Below are 18,767 nucleotides of genomic sequence, written 5' to 3'. Positions count from 1 at the left end.
GATCCCATCGAGTCCTGATTGTAGCCCTGATTTAAAGCAAACAACCGCATTTCCAAAAGTAAGTCCTGTCTGTTCACTGTTTTCATTGAATAGCATAACACCTGATTTTCTAACACTAAATTTAAGACCTACATTGTTGCCTTCCTGTCCACAGATATTAGCCAGACGTTGCAAATCACTTTGCTTGTTAGCTAGCAACACAATGTCATCCGCATAAAATAAACGAACGGTGACGATGCGACGAGATGGTGCCAGAGTAGCGCCTGTCGTCTGTATGGAAACAAAGCGCTGCATGAGCTGAGGTCTGCGGCGGCTGCTGTGAATCGCACCCACGTGCCGCCTCTCGCGATCTCCCGATTGGCGACCCAGTCGCGCCACACATCGCTCCCGTTTGCAATGTGCCGCACCAGACAGATTGCCCGCGCCAGTCAACATATCGTGAAATGAAAACGCGCGCATACAGCTGCGCTCAAATTTCGCATTAGGGAGCATCGTAATCGTGAGTGAATTTCTCTTGGAAAAAAAAATGCAGAAACTCCACTAGTGTTAAGTATGCGTAAGCATACTGAACACTAGTTAAGCACATGCCCAAATTTCAGTTGGCGCACCCCTTAATTTGAACTGGCCCACCCCAAAACTTGAAATTTGAAACTTGGCCCACGTCCAAATTTCAAGTTGGCCTACCCCCAAATTTAGGTTGGCCCACCCCCGAATTTCAGTTGGCCCACCCCCAAATTTAATTTGGCCCATGTCCAAAATGCAACGGCCCAACAAAAATTTAAGTTCGCCCATCCACAAATTTCAAGTTGGCCCATCCCTACTATATGCTTCCCCATGCATTTTTTAAGGAACCCTGTGTATCCCTATGTGTACTCTTTTTATTTACTTATCTTTAATTGTTCCTCATCGCTACAAATCATTTACATTTCCACTATTATAACGATTAAATGTCTGCAAATTACGCATTTTTGTGCAGATACAAGGCATTGCACTTTACGCGTGACGGGGCTGGTGTACTCGCTAAAGAATGCTCATGCATTAAAAAAGTCGCAGTTCCGCTCGAAAGGCAAGCACCGATTGTGATAGGAAATCAGTAGATAGTTGTACAAAATAAGGATAGCAGTTTTATCGCCCACATAAACTTGTAAACATTCGCTTACTAACTGAATTAACAATGATAGAATGTGTAAGTGTGACTGAACGAGGACGTAGAAAGCAGCAGACACAGGGTAAGTGACGTACACGTCACCTACCATTGAAAATGCCTATTTTCGGCCTGCCCTGGGAAGATTTTTCAAGCCATAACTGGGGCTCACAATGCCAGATTTCGGCATTTACGCCATTGTAATGCACGCCTTTTCCAAGGAAATTGGGCTGAAAATTGTGTGCGCAGTGTAATCGGATAAGAAACCAAAACCACATTCGCGGCATTTGTAAGCTTTGTCGCATAACACGAATGTATAACGGCGAAGCCGGCTTTAAAGACCGTTCGAAACCTATTAGACACTTGCGCAACTTTCTTGCTAAATCTGAAGTGAAGGCGCTAAAAAGACGATGGACGAAGAAGGAACACATACACACACAGGGCGCCACTTCCAACAATGTTTAATCAGGAAAAACGTCACTGATCTATACTAGGAGCGCGTCTCAGTGCTTATTCGCGTTCATGCAACACATACGCAGTTATCACCCGCTTCAATGATTCTTTTGGCCTCAATTATTAATCGAACCCATTTGGCAACCACAGCGCAGGCGTGGAAGTCTGGCTTACATTTGCAATTTCTACAATGAATTGCCAGGTGGCCCTCCCTCCCATTGTTGACTTTTTATTGTGTTGCCTCAGCCTGTCATTCAGGCACTGCTCTGTTTGGCCCACGTACTTTCTACCACAATGTAAAGGAATCTCGTAAACAACTCCTGTCTGACAATCTACGAATTTGCTATCGTGTTTTGTGACACAGGCCGGTGCCTTGCGGGAAAAAGGGTTGGTCATTCTACAAAACTTAGAGAGCTTGCACGGGGCAGTAAACGCGACATTTACGTTAGCTCGCTTTGCAATCCTTTTCAAATTATGAGACATGCGGTGTATGTAGGGTATGACAGCTACCTTTTCTTTTTCGCGGGGTGACCCCTGGTCCGGTTGGCGAGTTCGCGACTTCTTCAGGATTGTATCCGCTACGGACACTAAAACAGGTTGCGGATAGCCTCTCTCTTCCAGTACGTCAATCTGCTTAAGAAAACTCGCTGCAGCTCGACGTGGACAAGACTTCTTAAACCTAACTTGACCTTAACCAACATGCCCAACTATCCATCCAAACTTCTTGCTAAAGAATCGGCTGCACGTTAAATTTCTGCTTTGCTTAGGTGCTCTAGTGTCATTTATACATTACCTTTACTTTGGAAACACAGAAAGTGGGCGCGGATTTGATTCGGAGCAATTACACTGCCAAGCAAATCTGCTATGCCTTTTGGAATTTTTTCTGCATCTTGTTTAGTTCGACCCACGTGATAATTAGATCATTTCGCCGTTCCCCCTAACGTTCAGGTTAACGAAAGTCGACTGTACTGGGTCAATTTTTTCTCATGCTGGTAATAAAAGAAAATTTCCTTAGTTGCTAAGGAAAGTGATGGAAACACTCTTGCACATCCAATGGATCTTTTATTTAGTTGCAATGTCTTGGCTGATGAACACTTAACACACGTCCAATGATAGTTAATTCAATTCCAAGGTCTGCATTTTACTTCTTGGCAAAGTCCTCTCCCTTCTTGATGTTGGCCTTTAGCTCTGGCAGTGCCGTCTTCACAAGCTCAGATTCGTACTGGGAGAGCTTGCCGAGACCAAGGTTCTTCGCTACGCCATTTTTCTGCAATGAATAATGCAAACCAAGTGGCGCTTCACTGACTTATTCGTATTCTGAAGAGGCGCACCGAGAGATGTTTAAAACTTCACCAACCACAGTTTCTCTTTTAAAGCATGGATACTAGTTCAAAATGGTGCTCACAAAAAACTAATTTGTGCTTGCTAGGTCATTCAGCATTCTGCCATTCCAAATGCTTTAGTATACATCTGTAGACTGCTGCAGCTAGCTACTGCTTTCCTCCTGGTTATCACTAGAGACAGACATGATTGACAGGAGCACATACCAGCTTGGGTACTACTTGTAAGAACTTGTGCAGGTGGGATCAAACAGTGGAAGCACATAATTGCATGGCTTGAAGTTCATGCCAGACTCGTACCTCAAACCAATGTGCTGAGAGCACATGTTAAAAGGGCAAATTCTATGAAAGATCACTTGACGAAACTTAATATAAGTAGCATATACTATTGAAGCAAACCTGACAAAACTGCAGGGCTGGTTATTGTTAATTTTCTTAACAGCCTTTAAACAGCATCTAAACACATGCACTCGCTGGTTAGTGGCTATGACGTAAGTGCGAGACCACTGCCTCAGATTTTTAGCGTGCCATGGGCGCTGCCTAACCTCTGAAGTCATACTGGTTTTTAATGGTCCTGGTTTACAGGTAAACAGTAATGCTGACAATTTTTTCAGTTCCGGTGTAAAACAAATATTTTGTGAGCTTTTCGCAAAGCATCCACTGGTATTTCACATGTAAATTTTACACAGAGGCTGCCCTACACCTTCCCTCTCTGAAACAAAGCTTTTCATGCGGTCTAAGATTTTGCTGCAGTTACAGTGAACGCCGCCCCCATCACGTCATCTTCCATGGTTCTAGGTGCTGTTAAACTTCAGCAAACCTTGCTCATGCATGACAAGAACTACTTTATCTCTTCGCTCAATGCTTCTTAAGCAGAGTCATGGCCCCTAAATGGATCACCAGCCTTTTCTGGGGTCATGGAGGGTCTAACTATATGTGCATTCTGGTTGCAAGAACAGAGATGAAATTCTGGTCTCGGTGCCCACATATGTATACATCACTCCTGAAATTATGTTTATTATGCAGAGCGTAACATTGGTACTGGCCCACAACATGGATGTGAAAATGTAGAGACAAACCAAAATCTAAACATTCGGTCGCCAAAAAGAAAGTTTCACCAAATATGGCCAATTTTGTGTAATTGAAAATGTAAAATTGAGGTTCCGCAGATGTGCTTGTACCAAGAAAGCATATAGCTACGCCCTTCACATTAAAATGCACAATTCAATCAATCCATGTTAAAAAAACATTACCAATTATTTTGGTAGCTGTCTACTGTGGTTGATGTCCCCAATAAATTAATATGTAAACTTATCTGTGTCACTGAAAAAAAGCGAATTTTCAGAAGGCCTACAAAGTTGTGAGGCGGGGGGGGGTTTCATGACAGGTTTGGTATGTACTGGCAAAGTTTAAGGAAACTGTCTTAGCCTATTGGACGTTCATATGTGTCATAAGTGTCACAGTTCAAAGGAAAAGCCAAGCAGGTATTAGCCCAAACAAGTGAACTGGTTTTCACAGCGAGAGAGGTGGCTCTTGGAGCTGTGGCAAGACAGCACTACAAAGGCAGTGCTTGCCGTGCTCTGCAAGCTTATACAATGTGCCTCCGTGATTTCACCACTGCCTACGCCTGCAGTAACATGGAGCACGCACCATGCGGTTGTTTCAAGCATGTAGGAATCAGTTCCCTTCCGGGAAACAGGTGCTGGTATTTTTCTGCTTTTTTTTTTTGTGCGGTGTTCATAAATTACACACAAAGTAGACAAAAAAAAAGCTCTCACGCCAAGAAGAAGAGGGGTTGAGAAATATGTGGCTTCAGTCTCAGAAGACTTGATGAATGCACATTCCACTACTCCTTCCTTCCCTTGAATAGCAGAGATGAGCTGTAAGAAATGGTGGAAAGTTATTCACCGACACTGCTGACAGTACATTTGTGTCTAGCATGCACTTGCCAAGTTGAAACTCGTGCATGCATTTTAAACATACGGCATGCATGGCGGTCATGCTGCCTCGTTGGTGGAGAGCACCGTGACAATGTGAACACGTCACAAGAGTGCACTTACCGAGAATACAAATCTGGCACCAGCAAATGCCATAGACAGGGTCGCAGAGCCCTAAAAGAAATGATTGAATTCGTATATTAATGTGCAATTACTATCATCACACAATATCCACACTGCTTTTGTAACATAAAAAATATCTCTATTCTTGCAAAGCCTTCCATGTTATGATGATGAATAAACTCTGCAGTTCAAGTTCACTGGTCAACTAAAGCTGTTGGTTATACATGAGACTAACATAAATGCAGCCCTGTAAAATGTACAATACAGTCCACTGTAGTGAGGGCACCAAATCAGTACAGTTGAACCTTGTTATTGTGAAGCGGCAAATTGCAGCTGGCACAAGAATAGCGCCTTCATGGCATCTGATATTTGCGACAAACATATTTGCCACAGGCAGATATCAGCAATAAAAATGTGATTTACTTCATTACATACAATAATTTGTTATATTATGGTTAGACTATTTTGGGACTGATTACTGCTGTTCTGACACAAAGGCCCCAGCAATAGTTTTTTGACATCAGACATCTAGCTAACACATCACATCACACTTTTTTCCTGTGAAGTTGACATGTTCCAAGTTGTGTTGCTTTGAACACCAATTAAGTGCTCCCTTTAACAATGGACCATACTGCACACAATTAGTATGTATTTCAAGGGTCAGTGCTGTTTTATTTGCCCAAAAGAACAAAGATTGTGCGGCTAGAGAACCTAGATGCAGCTTCATGGAAGAAAAAAAGGAAAGCCACTCACAGCGCCGGCCTTAGCTTGGACCACTTCGGTGCCAGCCTCCTGAATACGCTTGGTGAGTGCTTCCAACTCTGGCTGTGGAAAGCTGACGGAAGGCGTTGCTTGCGACAGTAGCGGCACAATCGTGACACCAGAGTGTCCACCCACTACTGGGACAGTGACGCTGGCTGGGTCAAGACCCTGGCATGCAGAAAAACATGAGAAGGAAGCAGTGGTGTGAATTAGTTATCCATCATGAGAGCATCGTACAGCAGTTTTTTCTAGCGCTGCTGTTTGGTTCTGTCAATGCAGCTTCGGAGCAAAGAAAACATATTCCAACTGCTCTTTGGCAGCTGTCGGAAAACTGCCAGAGATGTTGAGAAAAGCACTTTAGCCTGTGCAGCAATGCGAAGTGCCTACAAAACTTGATTTATGACACGGACAGAATCTATTCAATATCCTCGTCTAACATGAGCCTCTCCCTGGATTGACTCAAGATCTATGTCTCCCTGGTTATGCTCGAAATCACCCACTTCGGTGAATATTTTGTACAATACAGACAGCAAGCTAATGTGCTTATTTTTAAATTCTTTGAAGTCTCCTTATAAATTTATATTATGTAGGTGGCTTTCAATCTAGTCCATTTGAAGTCATGAGGCATTACATATTGAGGGACACAAGAAAGGATAAAATTGAAGTAAGAATCTACTAAATAACACTGTCCATTCGCATAGACCTCCAATTATCCCAGTCTATCAGCCAAACCTATCCTATGCCTGCAATTTTCCCAAACCTTGCCACTCCAGCTAAAGCTCTGCTGCTCTTGATTGCATTTTCCCATCCTTTGCACTTATCGTGTTACTCTTAAGAGACCACTAACTACCATTGTACATGATACAAAACCTGCTTAATTCTACTTCCTCTAATCTCAACTAGAATATCAACCATCTGCATTTGATCTGATCCATACCATCGTCCTTATATATATTAATGCTATGAGCATCATTTTCCACTTCATACTTTGCTGAACAGTTTTTAGATATCTATCAAGTTTCTTCTTACCTCATAGATTAGCACTGGCAAAACACAGTGAAAATACACTTTTCAATGCTATGAGTAAGTTGCCACTCATGACTTCGGAGTCTAAATTAAAGGATTAATTGATATTTTGGATGTCTTTCTAAGAGCCAGCCACAAACAGTTACGAGGGATTGGTGTAAAACACTACAAAAGCCAGCAGAGGCCAAAATGCCGCAACAACAGCATCCTTCTGTGGCCATACAGTAAAGCAGTATTACTTCTTGGGACACCACACAGTTACAACAGTAGATGTGGAGGAGTAATTATTCTCAGCATCGACAGCCTTCTCAGCACAACCTTTGCACACACAATACTACTACCTGAAATAGCTACACATATGAGCAGTATGACCTACATAAGTAGTATAAACCCTTTTTGCAGAGTAGTTTGCTATAAGAAATGAGATGGCAGGTTCGGCAGCATGCTGCACGTTGCATCAGGGAAAAGTGCCCAAGGGCAAAGCTACTACTGCTTCTACACTGCTACTACTGTGCAATCAGCTGTTGGAAGCGCAACTGGGTGATAGCTAACACACTGCGCTTCAATCATGCTGCAAAATGTGGAATGGTAGATAAAAGACAAGCATTAGTCAGCAACAAAAATAGTGACTCGCATATCAACGAACGGAATAGATTTGTGTGGCCAACTTTACGGACCGCTGTTGCACAAGGACTGAGTGTGTTGCCGACCCTCTGCAATGCATGGCTTTCCTCAGGGATAAAAAAATTCACCATTCCGCCAGTGTTGTATCGCTAACATCTAAAGAAAGGAATCTAACCCTGAAACATTGGCAAGAGTGAGCAGTGCTTGTTATACGGTGAAAAAAGAATTAGTGCTTTCTGGCATAGTAAGCTTCTAGTACGTTATCTGCACACATCCACCCCAACTCACAGTCAATCTTATGCCCACTCTATTGCCCTTGCATCAAGAAAAGTTGACAGTCAACTTAGCATAAGCTAAAGAGAATGAAGGCGAAAGCCTGCCCGCTCACAAGACATTCATTACATTACTTGGCATTTTCATTCTAATGCGTTATTTCCTATCGCTTGTTTTTTCCCACCAAAGGTCATGGGTTCGAGTGCCTTAACTTCGCCTTAATTAACCATGCCTTAATTAACACAAAAGGTAGTGGGTTCGACTCTCGGCCTTCACAGTGTCAATTGGCATCCAACTTGGAGATATTTATTTATTTATTTATTTATCAATACTGCAATCCCCATTGGGGATTTTAGCAGGGTGGGAAACAATACATATGTAAGAATACTATAGTATAGGCAACGAAAACAATACAAGTCAGGTTAACGGAGCTTAAACATAGCAGTGGCACAGCAAGAAAACAAATTGTTACTCAATACTTGAAACAAACGCCGAAAGGGATGATTTTAAAACTTGGTCATTGGTTAGATGATTCCATTCAACGATTGTTCGAGGAAAGAAGGAATACTTAAAACAATTATTACGTGTACTAAATGGGGTTATTGTTCGGCTATGTCGCTGTCTAGTAGCATAACCAGATGAAAAAGTAATTATTCCCGTGAGATCTGTCTTATAATGACCGTTAATAAGTTGAAAAAGAAATTTTAGTCGTGATACACGATTTCTTTGCATTAATGGTGGCAGGTTTGCTTTTGTTAAGAGGTATGTCACTGAAGTGCGTCCGAAGTTGTTATAAATGAAACGAGCTGCTTTTCTTTGCACCATTTCTATCTTGTTAGTGCCAGTTTTAGTAAAAGGGTCCCAAATTACACATGCATAGTCTAGCATCGGTAAAACTACAGCTTTATATGCGAGTAGGCGTACAGTGGGAGTAGAAAGTTTCAAAGCCCTTCTTAAAAAATAAAGCTTGCGGTTAGCATTAGATACTACATATTCAAGGTGCTTAGCCCAAGTGAGGTCATTTGTGATCCAGAGTCCTAGATACTTATAATGTGTTACTTCGGAAATATTTATGTTAGTAATACCATATGGAAACGTTAGTTTATGTTTCTTATGTGAGATGGACATAAAAACTGTTTTCTCGAAATTAATTGACATTTGCCAGGCAGCGCACCAGTCGACAATTTGTCGAAAAGCATCATTCAGCAACTCCTGGTCAGTAACATTGTCTATCTCCGAGTACAATACACAGTCATCTGCATAAAGCTTAGCCATAACAGGAATACCATGCAGCATATCATTAATGAACAAAAGGAACAAGAGAGGTCCAAGGACCGAGCCCTGCGGAACACCAGAGCCTACCGGAAGTCGTTCAGAAGCATGATTATTAAAAACAACAAATTGTTCTCTGCTATCAAGGTATGCTGTAAGCCAATTAATTAGTCTGGAGTTTTTCAGTATCTTGCTCAATTTGTAAAGTAGTTTTTTGTGAGAGACCCTGTCGAAAGCCTTCGAAAAGTCCATGAAAATAGCATCTATTTGTTTCCCATTGTTAATTGCTTTCGCAAAGTCGTGCACTGTTAAAACTAGTTGAGTAATTGTAGAGTAGCCTTTTCTGAATCCGTGTTGATGCTTTGTTAGTACATTATTGTTTTCCAAGAATTCTGAGATATGATTATGGATTATGTGTTCCAAAAGTTTACATACTGTAGATGTTAAAGAAATTGGACGGTAGTTTTGAATGCAGTGCTTTTTTCCTGTTTTATGTATTGGCTTCACTCTGGCTGTCCTCCAGTCACTCGGTACTTGTCCCTCGCACAATGACCTTGTGAACAGAATGTGTAAGTACTTTGATGTCCATTCTGCATACCGTTTTAAAAATGTGTTTGGAATGTTGTCCGGGCCAGAAGATTTTTTAGTGTTCAATTGTAAAAGCATGTTGAGTATACCTGGTTCGCTTATTTGAACATCGGGTATAGGCGGCACACACATTTCGAAAGGTGGTATTACATCATTATCATTTGTATAGACGGACTTAAAGTGTTTGTTAAACGCATTTGCTATTTCTTTGCTTTCGTGAACTGCCTTACCATCAACATGAAATAAATCACATTCCTGGGAGGTCGGAGAAATAGAACGCCAAAATCTCTCTGGAGCCGTGGTTATGAAACTTGGTAGCGATTCACCATAGTAGCGTTGTTTATCGGCGTACACTTGACTTTTGAGCTGAGAAGAAATGTCGTCGATCTTTTGTTTTACAGACTGCTTGTTTTCGATTTTAAATTGTTTCTTTACACGTTTCAGTTTCCTTTGGAGCCTCAATGTCTCGCGGGAGATCCAGGGATTATTGCGATTTTTCTTTTTAGTCGACAACGGCACAAAGCGATCAATGCACTCTTTAACTATTTTTTTAAACCTGCACCACAACGACACTACGTCTTCCATACTACTTGAAAAGTCGTCAAAATTTAGCGAAAGTACATCGATAATTGATACATCATCGGCTCGAGAGAAATTTCGGTAAGATGAACATTCAGATTTTTTATCTAACACGGTGTCTTTAACGATGAGTAGTACAGCCTCGTGATCCGATATGCCAGGTACTATCTCACAATTCGTTTTGGCACTAATGGATCCGCTGACAAAAAAAAGGTCAAGCATTGACTGAGAACTGCCTTGAATTCGTGTGTTTTGTTCCACAATTTGAAATAAGTCAAAAGAAAAAGCAATGTCCAGCATAGCTTCCCCTAGAGGGTCATGCTTTTTAAGTGAGAATGTTTGCCAGTCGACATTAGGCAAATTAAAATCTCCTGCTAATATAATACGATTACCGGGTTTTACATTCGCATACAAAAATTCCCTAAGCTCGTCAAATACGGCAATGGTAGAATTAGGGGATCGGTATATTGCTGCAATAACATATTTAACATTTGCATGGTAAGCTGTACAAAAAATACACTCTACATTGGGTATTCCAGGCATTAAAAAAATTCGCAAGGATGATTTAAAAAGTATGCAAACACCCCCACCTCTACCATCACGGTCTTTTCGATACGAACTGTAGCCAGTGGGAACGAACTCACTGTCAAAGATGGTGTCATTAAGCCAAGTCTCAGTCAAGACCACTACATCTGGGTTGTGCAAGACCAGAAGAGCCTCCAACTGAGTGATCTTGTTGAGTATACTCCTACAATTGACATTTAATACTTTCAGGGTTCGAGATGTCTTAGTCAAAAGTCAGTTCGAATTCTTTTTAAGCCTGTAGCGAGAACCCTTTGATTCGTCCCAACCAAATAAGACGTTATCAATGCTTAGTTTGTCGAAAATTAGTTTTACCTTGGCTCCGTCTGCTTTCTCTTTCTCGCAACTTTTCCACAGTTGTTTACGTGTCTCCCGAACTCGCTTTGAATAGTCCTCGGCTATCGATATACCTGAGCCTTTAAGCTTATGGCATGATCGTAATATTGACATTTTTTCACGAAAGTCGAGAAGTTTCAGAATAACTGGTCGCACTCGGCCTGCTTGCTTTTTCCCCAGTCTATGGCATCGTTCGACGCCACTCACCGTTAAACCAATTTTTTTCTGAAAAACATCATGGGTTAATTTCATTTCCAGTTCCTGACCAGACTCCATGCTATCTTCCTCTATACCATAAATGATCAGGTTATTTCTTCTGCCTCTGTTTTCCAAGTCGTCCATCTGGTTACTAACTGAAGTAAGCTGCCCCTGAAGTTCTGATATTGCGGCTTCCATATCTTGTACCTTCGTGGCTAAGACCTTCAGGCTGGATAACTGCCTCTCAATACCATCAATCCGCTTAGTTAAAGAGGAAAGTTTGTCCTGTATCTCATTCTGGGATACCTGCAGGCATTCCATAGTTGAATTCATCTTGGTCTGGCCAGATAGTATTTCCACTAGCATCTCTTTTTCTGTCGGACCGGGATTTGATTCAATATCGCCGCAAGACAACAGATCTTTCGATAATGAAAAAACAGAAGACAAAAAGCTCTGAACACCCAGTGGGCAGGGCAGCAGCACTAAAAAACGGTCGTCACTTCGGTAACAATGTTCGCATTTAAAATCACTAACCTGCAGCGCAAAGCAAAAAGGATTGCTCAGCATGTCGCCGTGTCTGCTGCTGCCGTGCCCACTGGCGAAGAACGGCTCCGGCGGTACTCTTATAGTCGTTGGAAGTGCCATGTGACATGACGTCACCGATGTCGTCAGAGGTATAGTCGCTGATAGCCTTGGATGATTCGGTCCTGAGATGGCACCGTCGTAGAGCAGTGTCACTGATACAGCATGAAATTCTTGAAAATGGTCGCCACGTGTCATTTGATGAAAATCATGCGGCACCAGCAGAGCTCCGAGAAAAACCTGCAGCGCAAAGCAAAAAGGATTGCTCAGCATGTCGCCGTGTCTGCTGCTGCCGTGCCCACTGGCGAAGAACGGCTCCGGCGGTACTCTTATAGTCGTTGGAAGTGCCATGTGACATGACGTCACCGATGTCGTCAGAGGTATAGTCGCTGATAGCCTTGGATGATTCGGTCCTGAGATGGCACCGTCGTAGAGCAGTGTCACTGATACAGCATGAAATTCTTGAAAATGGTCGCCACGTGTCATTTGATGAAAATCATGCGGCACCAGCAGAGCTCCGAGAAAAACCTGCAGCGCAAAGCAAAAAGGATTGCTCAGCATGTCGCCGTGTCTGCTGCTGCCGTGCCCACTGGCCGGTTCACCCACATCTCTAAGTTCGGCTCCCACCAAAGGTCGTGGGTTGGACTCTCGACGTTTGCAATGGCAACTGGAATCCAACTTGGAAATACGGCCGGTTCACCAAGTGAGTTCGATTCCCACCAAAGGTTGCAGGTATTAGTGCTTTAATTATCTCTATCCTAATTAACTGAGCCTTAACTTTGCCTTAACACTACAGGTTGTGCCGACGCTTTTTTGCCTCGGCTTCACACTTTCCTATAAAGAAATTGATTGCCTAATTCACCCTAACTGACACCAAAGGTCGCGGGTTCAACTCTTGCCAAAGGCTGAGGGTTCTACTCCTTATGAATTTTGGTGCAATGAATCTTGGTGCCATAACGCCGGACATCGGATTTTTAGTCCCATGAGCCATCTAAGGTATTTGCCCAAATAAGTGAATGGGCACACTTTTGAATCAATGCGCAAAAGCATGTGTGATGGATTACAGTGACAGCACACGAATGTTCGAAGCTGAACAGTCCACAGAGTAAGCGAGTAACTAGCAATAATACGTCTTTACCACAAACTATTACACAGTACAGAACATCTATGTTCCAAGCCTGGTGCCCAGCAAGAACAAACCTACCACAATCGAGCACACCCGAGAGTGCTTGATCAGAAAAACAATTAGATGGTGACTGCGCCGAGGAATGTACTAATTCAGAAACATGACAAGCCGCTGCTTCAAAGTGGTTGACAAATAGAGAACAGAGAGCAAACGACTAATCGTAACTTAGTTCAGAAGCAGAAAATTTGGACAGCTTGGAATAAATTTCCAGCCCTGCTTCTAGTACAAACACTGTATATACGCTGCTCGCACTGTTCGGACAAGGCGTAATGAGCTCCGAGAGCCCTTAGATGTCCTCTGAAGCTATGGCAAAAGCTTCGTGTCATCCATTCAGCCACTGTCTACGATATCTGCCAAAACAGAGGTTTGTTGAGCCGCACTGGTGTCATGCACATCCACTGTAAACACAGAGGAAATGGAGGCAGCTGAGGCAAGCAATGGATGCGTCACCAGGTGATTAAGTATGGTGGTGCCCATTGGATCGCCATGAAAATGGTCTATAAAACGTAGACTTTATACAGAAATAAGCTTTCCATCCACATAACTGCACTACATAGAAAGAAAGAACATTTGTTAGAACAGTTTGTTACCTTTGCCTGTGCCACGAAAGCATTGGCACGAACTATGTCCAGGGTCGTGACACCAAAGATGCGGTTGGGGTCATAGACTCCACGCTTCTTGAACACTTCAGATGCAATGGGCACAGTGGAATTGACAGGGTTCGAGATGATGCAGAGCATGGCTTTTGGGCACTGCTGGGCGCAGGCATCGGCCAGGTCCCGCACAATGGACGCATTGGTGTTGAACAGGTCATCCCGTGTCATGCCGGGCTTGCGAGGCACACCAGCCGGGATCACCACAATCTCCATGCCCTTCAGTGACTCCTGAAAGCACAATGAAACAACCACGAAACATTATCTGCATCCCTGAAGGATTCCCACAGTTATTCACAAAGCTGTGTATCTCAAAGAACATGAAATCAATTAAGTTTATTAGGTTAGTATACTTAAAAACGATCTCTGAGGAGAGAGAAAAATAGCTAGCTGGTAATTGCCACCTAGAGAGGCACTGTTGGCTCTAGAAGGAAGCAGGTTGATAGAAAAAGGATAGTGACATAAAAATAGGAAACAGAAGGGGGAGGGTTTAATGTCCCAACGCATCACTCAGGTTATGAGAGACACCGTCATTGGGAGCTCCAGATTAATTTCAATAATCTGGGACTATTTCATGCGCACCTTAATCCACGTACACAAGTGCTTTAGCATTCTTGAAAATTAGACAATGAAGTCACAAAATTTTTATTCACTTGTGCAGAAAAGTCATTAAAATTGTCACCAGAACTGTCCAAGCGAATTTTAATGTAGCTTTCTTGTAACACTGTATATAAATAGAAGCTAATAGAGCATAAAGCATCTAGCAAGGCATTTTACTTTCATTTAATGTCCTTCCAGACAAACCTAGTGTCCGGAATGGACAATGAACTGGATTTATTACCAGCAAGGTATAGAGGGTACTTAATTTAAAGGGTACAAATATTCTCAGTTTATCATCATAACTGAGAGTAGGGGGTTCAATGTGGTTATGCACACAAAAAACTGGGCTTTCGGTGCACATTTTAACTCAGTATCTCAATCTGAAATCGCCGGCTCTAAGCCCTTCCCACCTAGAGTGACTGCCATTATGGCATGGACTGTGTGATGTCAGGAAATGAGGGGCCACTGCTGTGTCACCTGCTCTGGCACCCAACGGCGCAGCAAGGGTGTTGTCGTTGAATTGGGCTCTCAATTCTTCCACTCGCACTATAACAAGTAGCAGCAGACTGCACATGTAAATGCAAAACAACTCATGGCGGCCATGACATTTCCAGCTCCTGCAATTGGTTCTGGTGCGTGCAGAACACAGAAGCACGGCAACATTGGCTTTTACTACTCCAAGGGAGTCACTTCCAGGGACGAGATTTCATTACATAACCACTAAATGTTGCCGGATTGCATTACAGCTCGACTGTGGTATAAAAAAGATCAAATACAACTTTTATACTGCACCAAATGCACTCAAAACCTGCCAGCTTGCTGTGAAACATGGGACAGTTTAACATGAAATGCGTATTTCAAGCTAGAAAATTTGGTGTTACGGCCTGTTTAACATATCTACAAAACAAAAGATGGTGCCAGCAAAAATTAATTTATCTTCAGATTGTAAGGTGGCAAACCCAGCATGGAGCAAGAGAACTGCGGTGCATTCTCTCCTTAAGTGAAGATTGCCATTGCTCTATCATGGTCACTGAGCCCATGCACCTACAGCCAATTCTGGCCGCCTACTTGCAGCTGTTGAACAATAAGTGTGTTACAGAAACTGAAGAAACTTTCTTAAATACAAAGCTGGCTAAAATGTCACCAAATTGTTCTGTTATGTCTCTAAATAACATTGCTGGTCACTAAATAGATATTTTGGTTATTTATAAACAAATCAAAGTCACTGAATCTAGTAACAAAACTTGTAAAATAGCAACACTGATTACTGTAAGAAAACGAAGGCATTTTGTCCACGAAAACTACTAAAAACTTGATTGGGTTTTGGTTTATTTCTTTAATTTTTCTTTTTTAAAAGCAACGTAGTTCTTTACTAATGAGCACTTTGCTGACACAAGCTGATTCTGGTAAACTGACAAGGGAACGTGGAGTGCTGTCAACACCAGTCTTGTTTTTGCTTATTTTCTGGCTCACAGTAAGAGTGGTTGTTCTGCTATTGTAGAGGCACAATTTACTAATAAGGCTCAGCTTTATATCCTTCTTTATATCCCCCTTTAGCACACCGACTGCTCCTTGCACTCATTATAGAGCTGCCACAGGCTTGGCATTATCAGGCAAGGCCATCAAGGCTCCCAACTTGGCATGAGACCATTTTAGTTTCACTGAAGTGGTGCTACATATAAACATTGGACTCCTTTCAACATTTGCTCACTGGTGAAGGTGACAGCACTTGTGCAGTGTGGTGACAGACATTGTGAAAAAAAAATTATTTATATTTGTTTAACAATAAATGAGCACACATGATTGTTATGATGCTGAGGCAGAAAGTCACATTAAAAATTAAATTCTGGGGTTCTATGTGCAAAAACCACAATATCATTATAAGGCACATCGCAGTGGGGAACTCCGGGTTAATTGTTACCATTTAGGGTTTTTTAATGTGCATCTACACGAGAATTCTTGCATTTCGCCCCCATCGAAGTGCGGCAATCCCGCACCCTCAGGCTTAGCAACACTACACCACAAAACCACTACGCCACCACGGCGGGTAGAGAAGGTCACCTGACTGGGCATCTAGCACCAAGTGCCACCTGAACACAGGCAGAGGAAAACTTGCAGGATGTTGACAAGCAAAAGAGAAACATTTTACAGCACAGATTTCAATCTACAAACTAGATAATATAAACGCCTTCACGGGATGTATACTGGCACAAGACCATGCACTAAATGTGTTTGAAGTACTTCATAGTGCAATGGAAAATGAAGTTTCTGTTAATGACGAAGGAAGCAGTGTTACATGGTCACTTCTGAACACAATCAGGCCCGATCCGGATTGAATTCCTTGATCACAATCAACAATAATCGCTGCTACACGGTTCAACAATGATCCAGACCTAGCATGGGCAACTATAGTCCGAGTGAGTGCCAGTGCACGAGTGGGTCCAAAGTGCTTATCAAATATGCTGTAAAAATCACACGTGCATGCACACACACACACTTTCTCCAATAAAATATTTCGTTTGTCATTGTGAGGCTATCATCCTCCGAGGACTACATGATCATTAGCCTACATTTGCGATCAGGAGCCTAGATCGTGATGCATGGATCACGATTTTCCGGATCCAGGTCAAGCAAGATCGCCATCGAAAGTGACCGTGTGACACCGCTATTAGACATGCATGACCAATATTCTCATTTGCAGACTATTGGATTTGGAAAACTAGCACATCAACATGTACAAGAAGGGCTTACGCGGGTACTCACATTGAGCTGATCGTTTCCCATGAAGCCTTTGACCTGGGCCCGTGTGTTGATGTGGCTCAAATCGGCTGCAACACCAGGTGTGTGTGCAATGTCGTACAGGGAGAGGTATGTGATGCCGGGGTGCTGCTTGAGCAACAGTGACAGCGGCTGCCCGATGCCACCGCTGGCACCCAGAACTGCCACCTTGACATTGTTCTGCAAGAGAAGTGCAAAATATGACAGTTTGGAAGTTTGTTCATTCATTCATTCATTCATTCACTGTTTGTATAACATACAATACTTGGCCAGTTGTGACAGAAAACTGGCTCTACATAACACAAACATACATCACAGATACGAAAAGGAAGAAAAAAAGAAACAGTTTGAAACAATGGAGACCTAACAAACATTTTTGCTAGAGGGCAGAGGGAAGAATTCGGTTCTCTAAATAAAATGGAACAAACCTAAACATACAAGCATACATGTTCTCCCTACCTCACGAGTACGTCACAAGTAAAAAGTTATTAACAGCGTGTGGCATCAGTATCAGTTTGTACATGGGATTTGCTAGTCAGCGAAGTCCTTCTGTAGGACACATTCTCAGCGGGAAAAAAAAAAAAAAAAAAATTCTAGCATTTGCTTTCGATTGTTGCTCCCAGCAAATGAAAAGATTGAAAGCTGCGTTAAGACTTGCAGTTTGTTGCTTACACGTACAGATTGTAAGCAGCAGCTATATAACTAAATTTGAGACGACAGTACTGGCGAATAACTGTCATACAAAGCGTTTTTTGCCACTGTAGTTTCAGGTGGGCGTAGCTTGTAACAATTTTTACACCTTAGCGATATCGCACGAAATCGGAACAGTGACACTGAAGCGGGCAGTTTGACTTTAGCCTTCCAAATGTGCGTGACCTTTCAGGTCGATGGCACCAGCCGGCACCTTCGGTGCCTCATGGTCACGGGTAGCTGCACGGGAAGTATCAACACAGCTTGCATAACATGAATTAGTTCTTTTCATGGCGTTCGAGATTAATTCAGCAGCTACGTGACGGCGGCATGAAAAGAATAAAACTTATCGGAAGCGCTTGCTAAGTCTCCATCAAGGTCACTTGGTGAATGTCCGTTCGCAGTGCCGGTATACCTTTGAGGTGACGGAGAAGTTCCTCTGCGCCGAGACGCAAACAGAGTTGAGAAGATTTCTGGGCACCCGGGAGAACATCGCGATGTTTCAGGGGACTAAAAGAGTCACAATTGGCGTAGCTCGCAGACCGTGCTCCGCAGCTACCCACCGGCGACACAACCTAGAGAGAGACGGCGAGACCGAAAGGTGGGGAAGGACCGAACGATCTAGTGCGAGCACCCCGAGACAGGAAGTCGAGGCACGTCGAGGTTTTTTACGTGGATATCCCGTAGTTTCGTAAAAAGCGGCGTTGCATGACATCGCATTGAAAGGTGAAAAAAGCAAAATACTTCATAAGGTTGCAAATGCACTACCATTTTTATTCGAATAGTACTAGTAAGTTCAATGTAACGTTCCTATGAAAGTATTTTGCCTTCGTCGTCTGCTGTCACGAACTATGGCTGTCTCATTGGTACCTTCCACCATCAAGCAGTCAGACGCTTCATTTTTCTGTTGTTGTAAAAGTTTAACTCTTCGCTTTTCCAAACAAATGATTTGTTACGAGCAGGTTTTATGAACAGAATTGTTACTACACTTTACTTCCAAACCGCTGCCTTTTTCGCACTCAAAATTTGAAAACTTGCAGC

General features: G+C 42.7%; 1 protein-coding gene across 1 annotated transcript; it reads right to left on the bottom strand.

Annotated features, from left to right (window-relative positions):
• Positions 1 to 2,639: 2,639 nt before the first annotated feature.
• Mdh2 (malate dehydrogenase 2) lies at positions 2,640 to 18,359 on the bottom strand. Its single transcript, XM_075686000.1, has 7 exons — positions 18,142 to 18,359; positions 17,022 to 17,216; positions 13,596 to 13,889; positions 5,751 to 5,927; positions 4,998 to 5,048; positions 4,716 to 4,817; positions 2,640 to 2,864 (listed from the first exon to the last, which is right to left on the bottom strand). The coding sequence occupies exons 1-7, from the start codon at positions 18,217 to 18,219 to the stop codon at positions 2,739 to 2,741; spliced, it is 1,023 nt and encodes a 340-aa protein (XP_075542115.1). The 5' UTR covers positions 18,220 to 18,359; the 3' UTR covers positions 2,640 to 2,738.
• Positions 18,360 to 18,767: the final 408 nt, after the last annotated feature.

The sequence above is a fragment of the Dermacentor variabilis genome, chromosome 3, assembly GCF_050947875.1.
Source record: "Dermacentor variabilis isolate Ectoservices chromosome 3, ASM5094787v1, whole genome shotgun sequence".
Classification (NCBI taxonomy): Eukaryota; Metazoa; Arthropoda; class Arachnida; order Ixodida; family Ixodidae; genus Dermacentor; species Dermacentor variabilis.
This window is presented reverse-complemented; position numbering and strand designations above follow the sequence as displayed.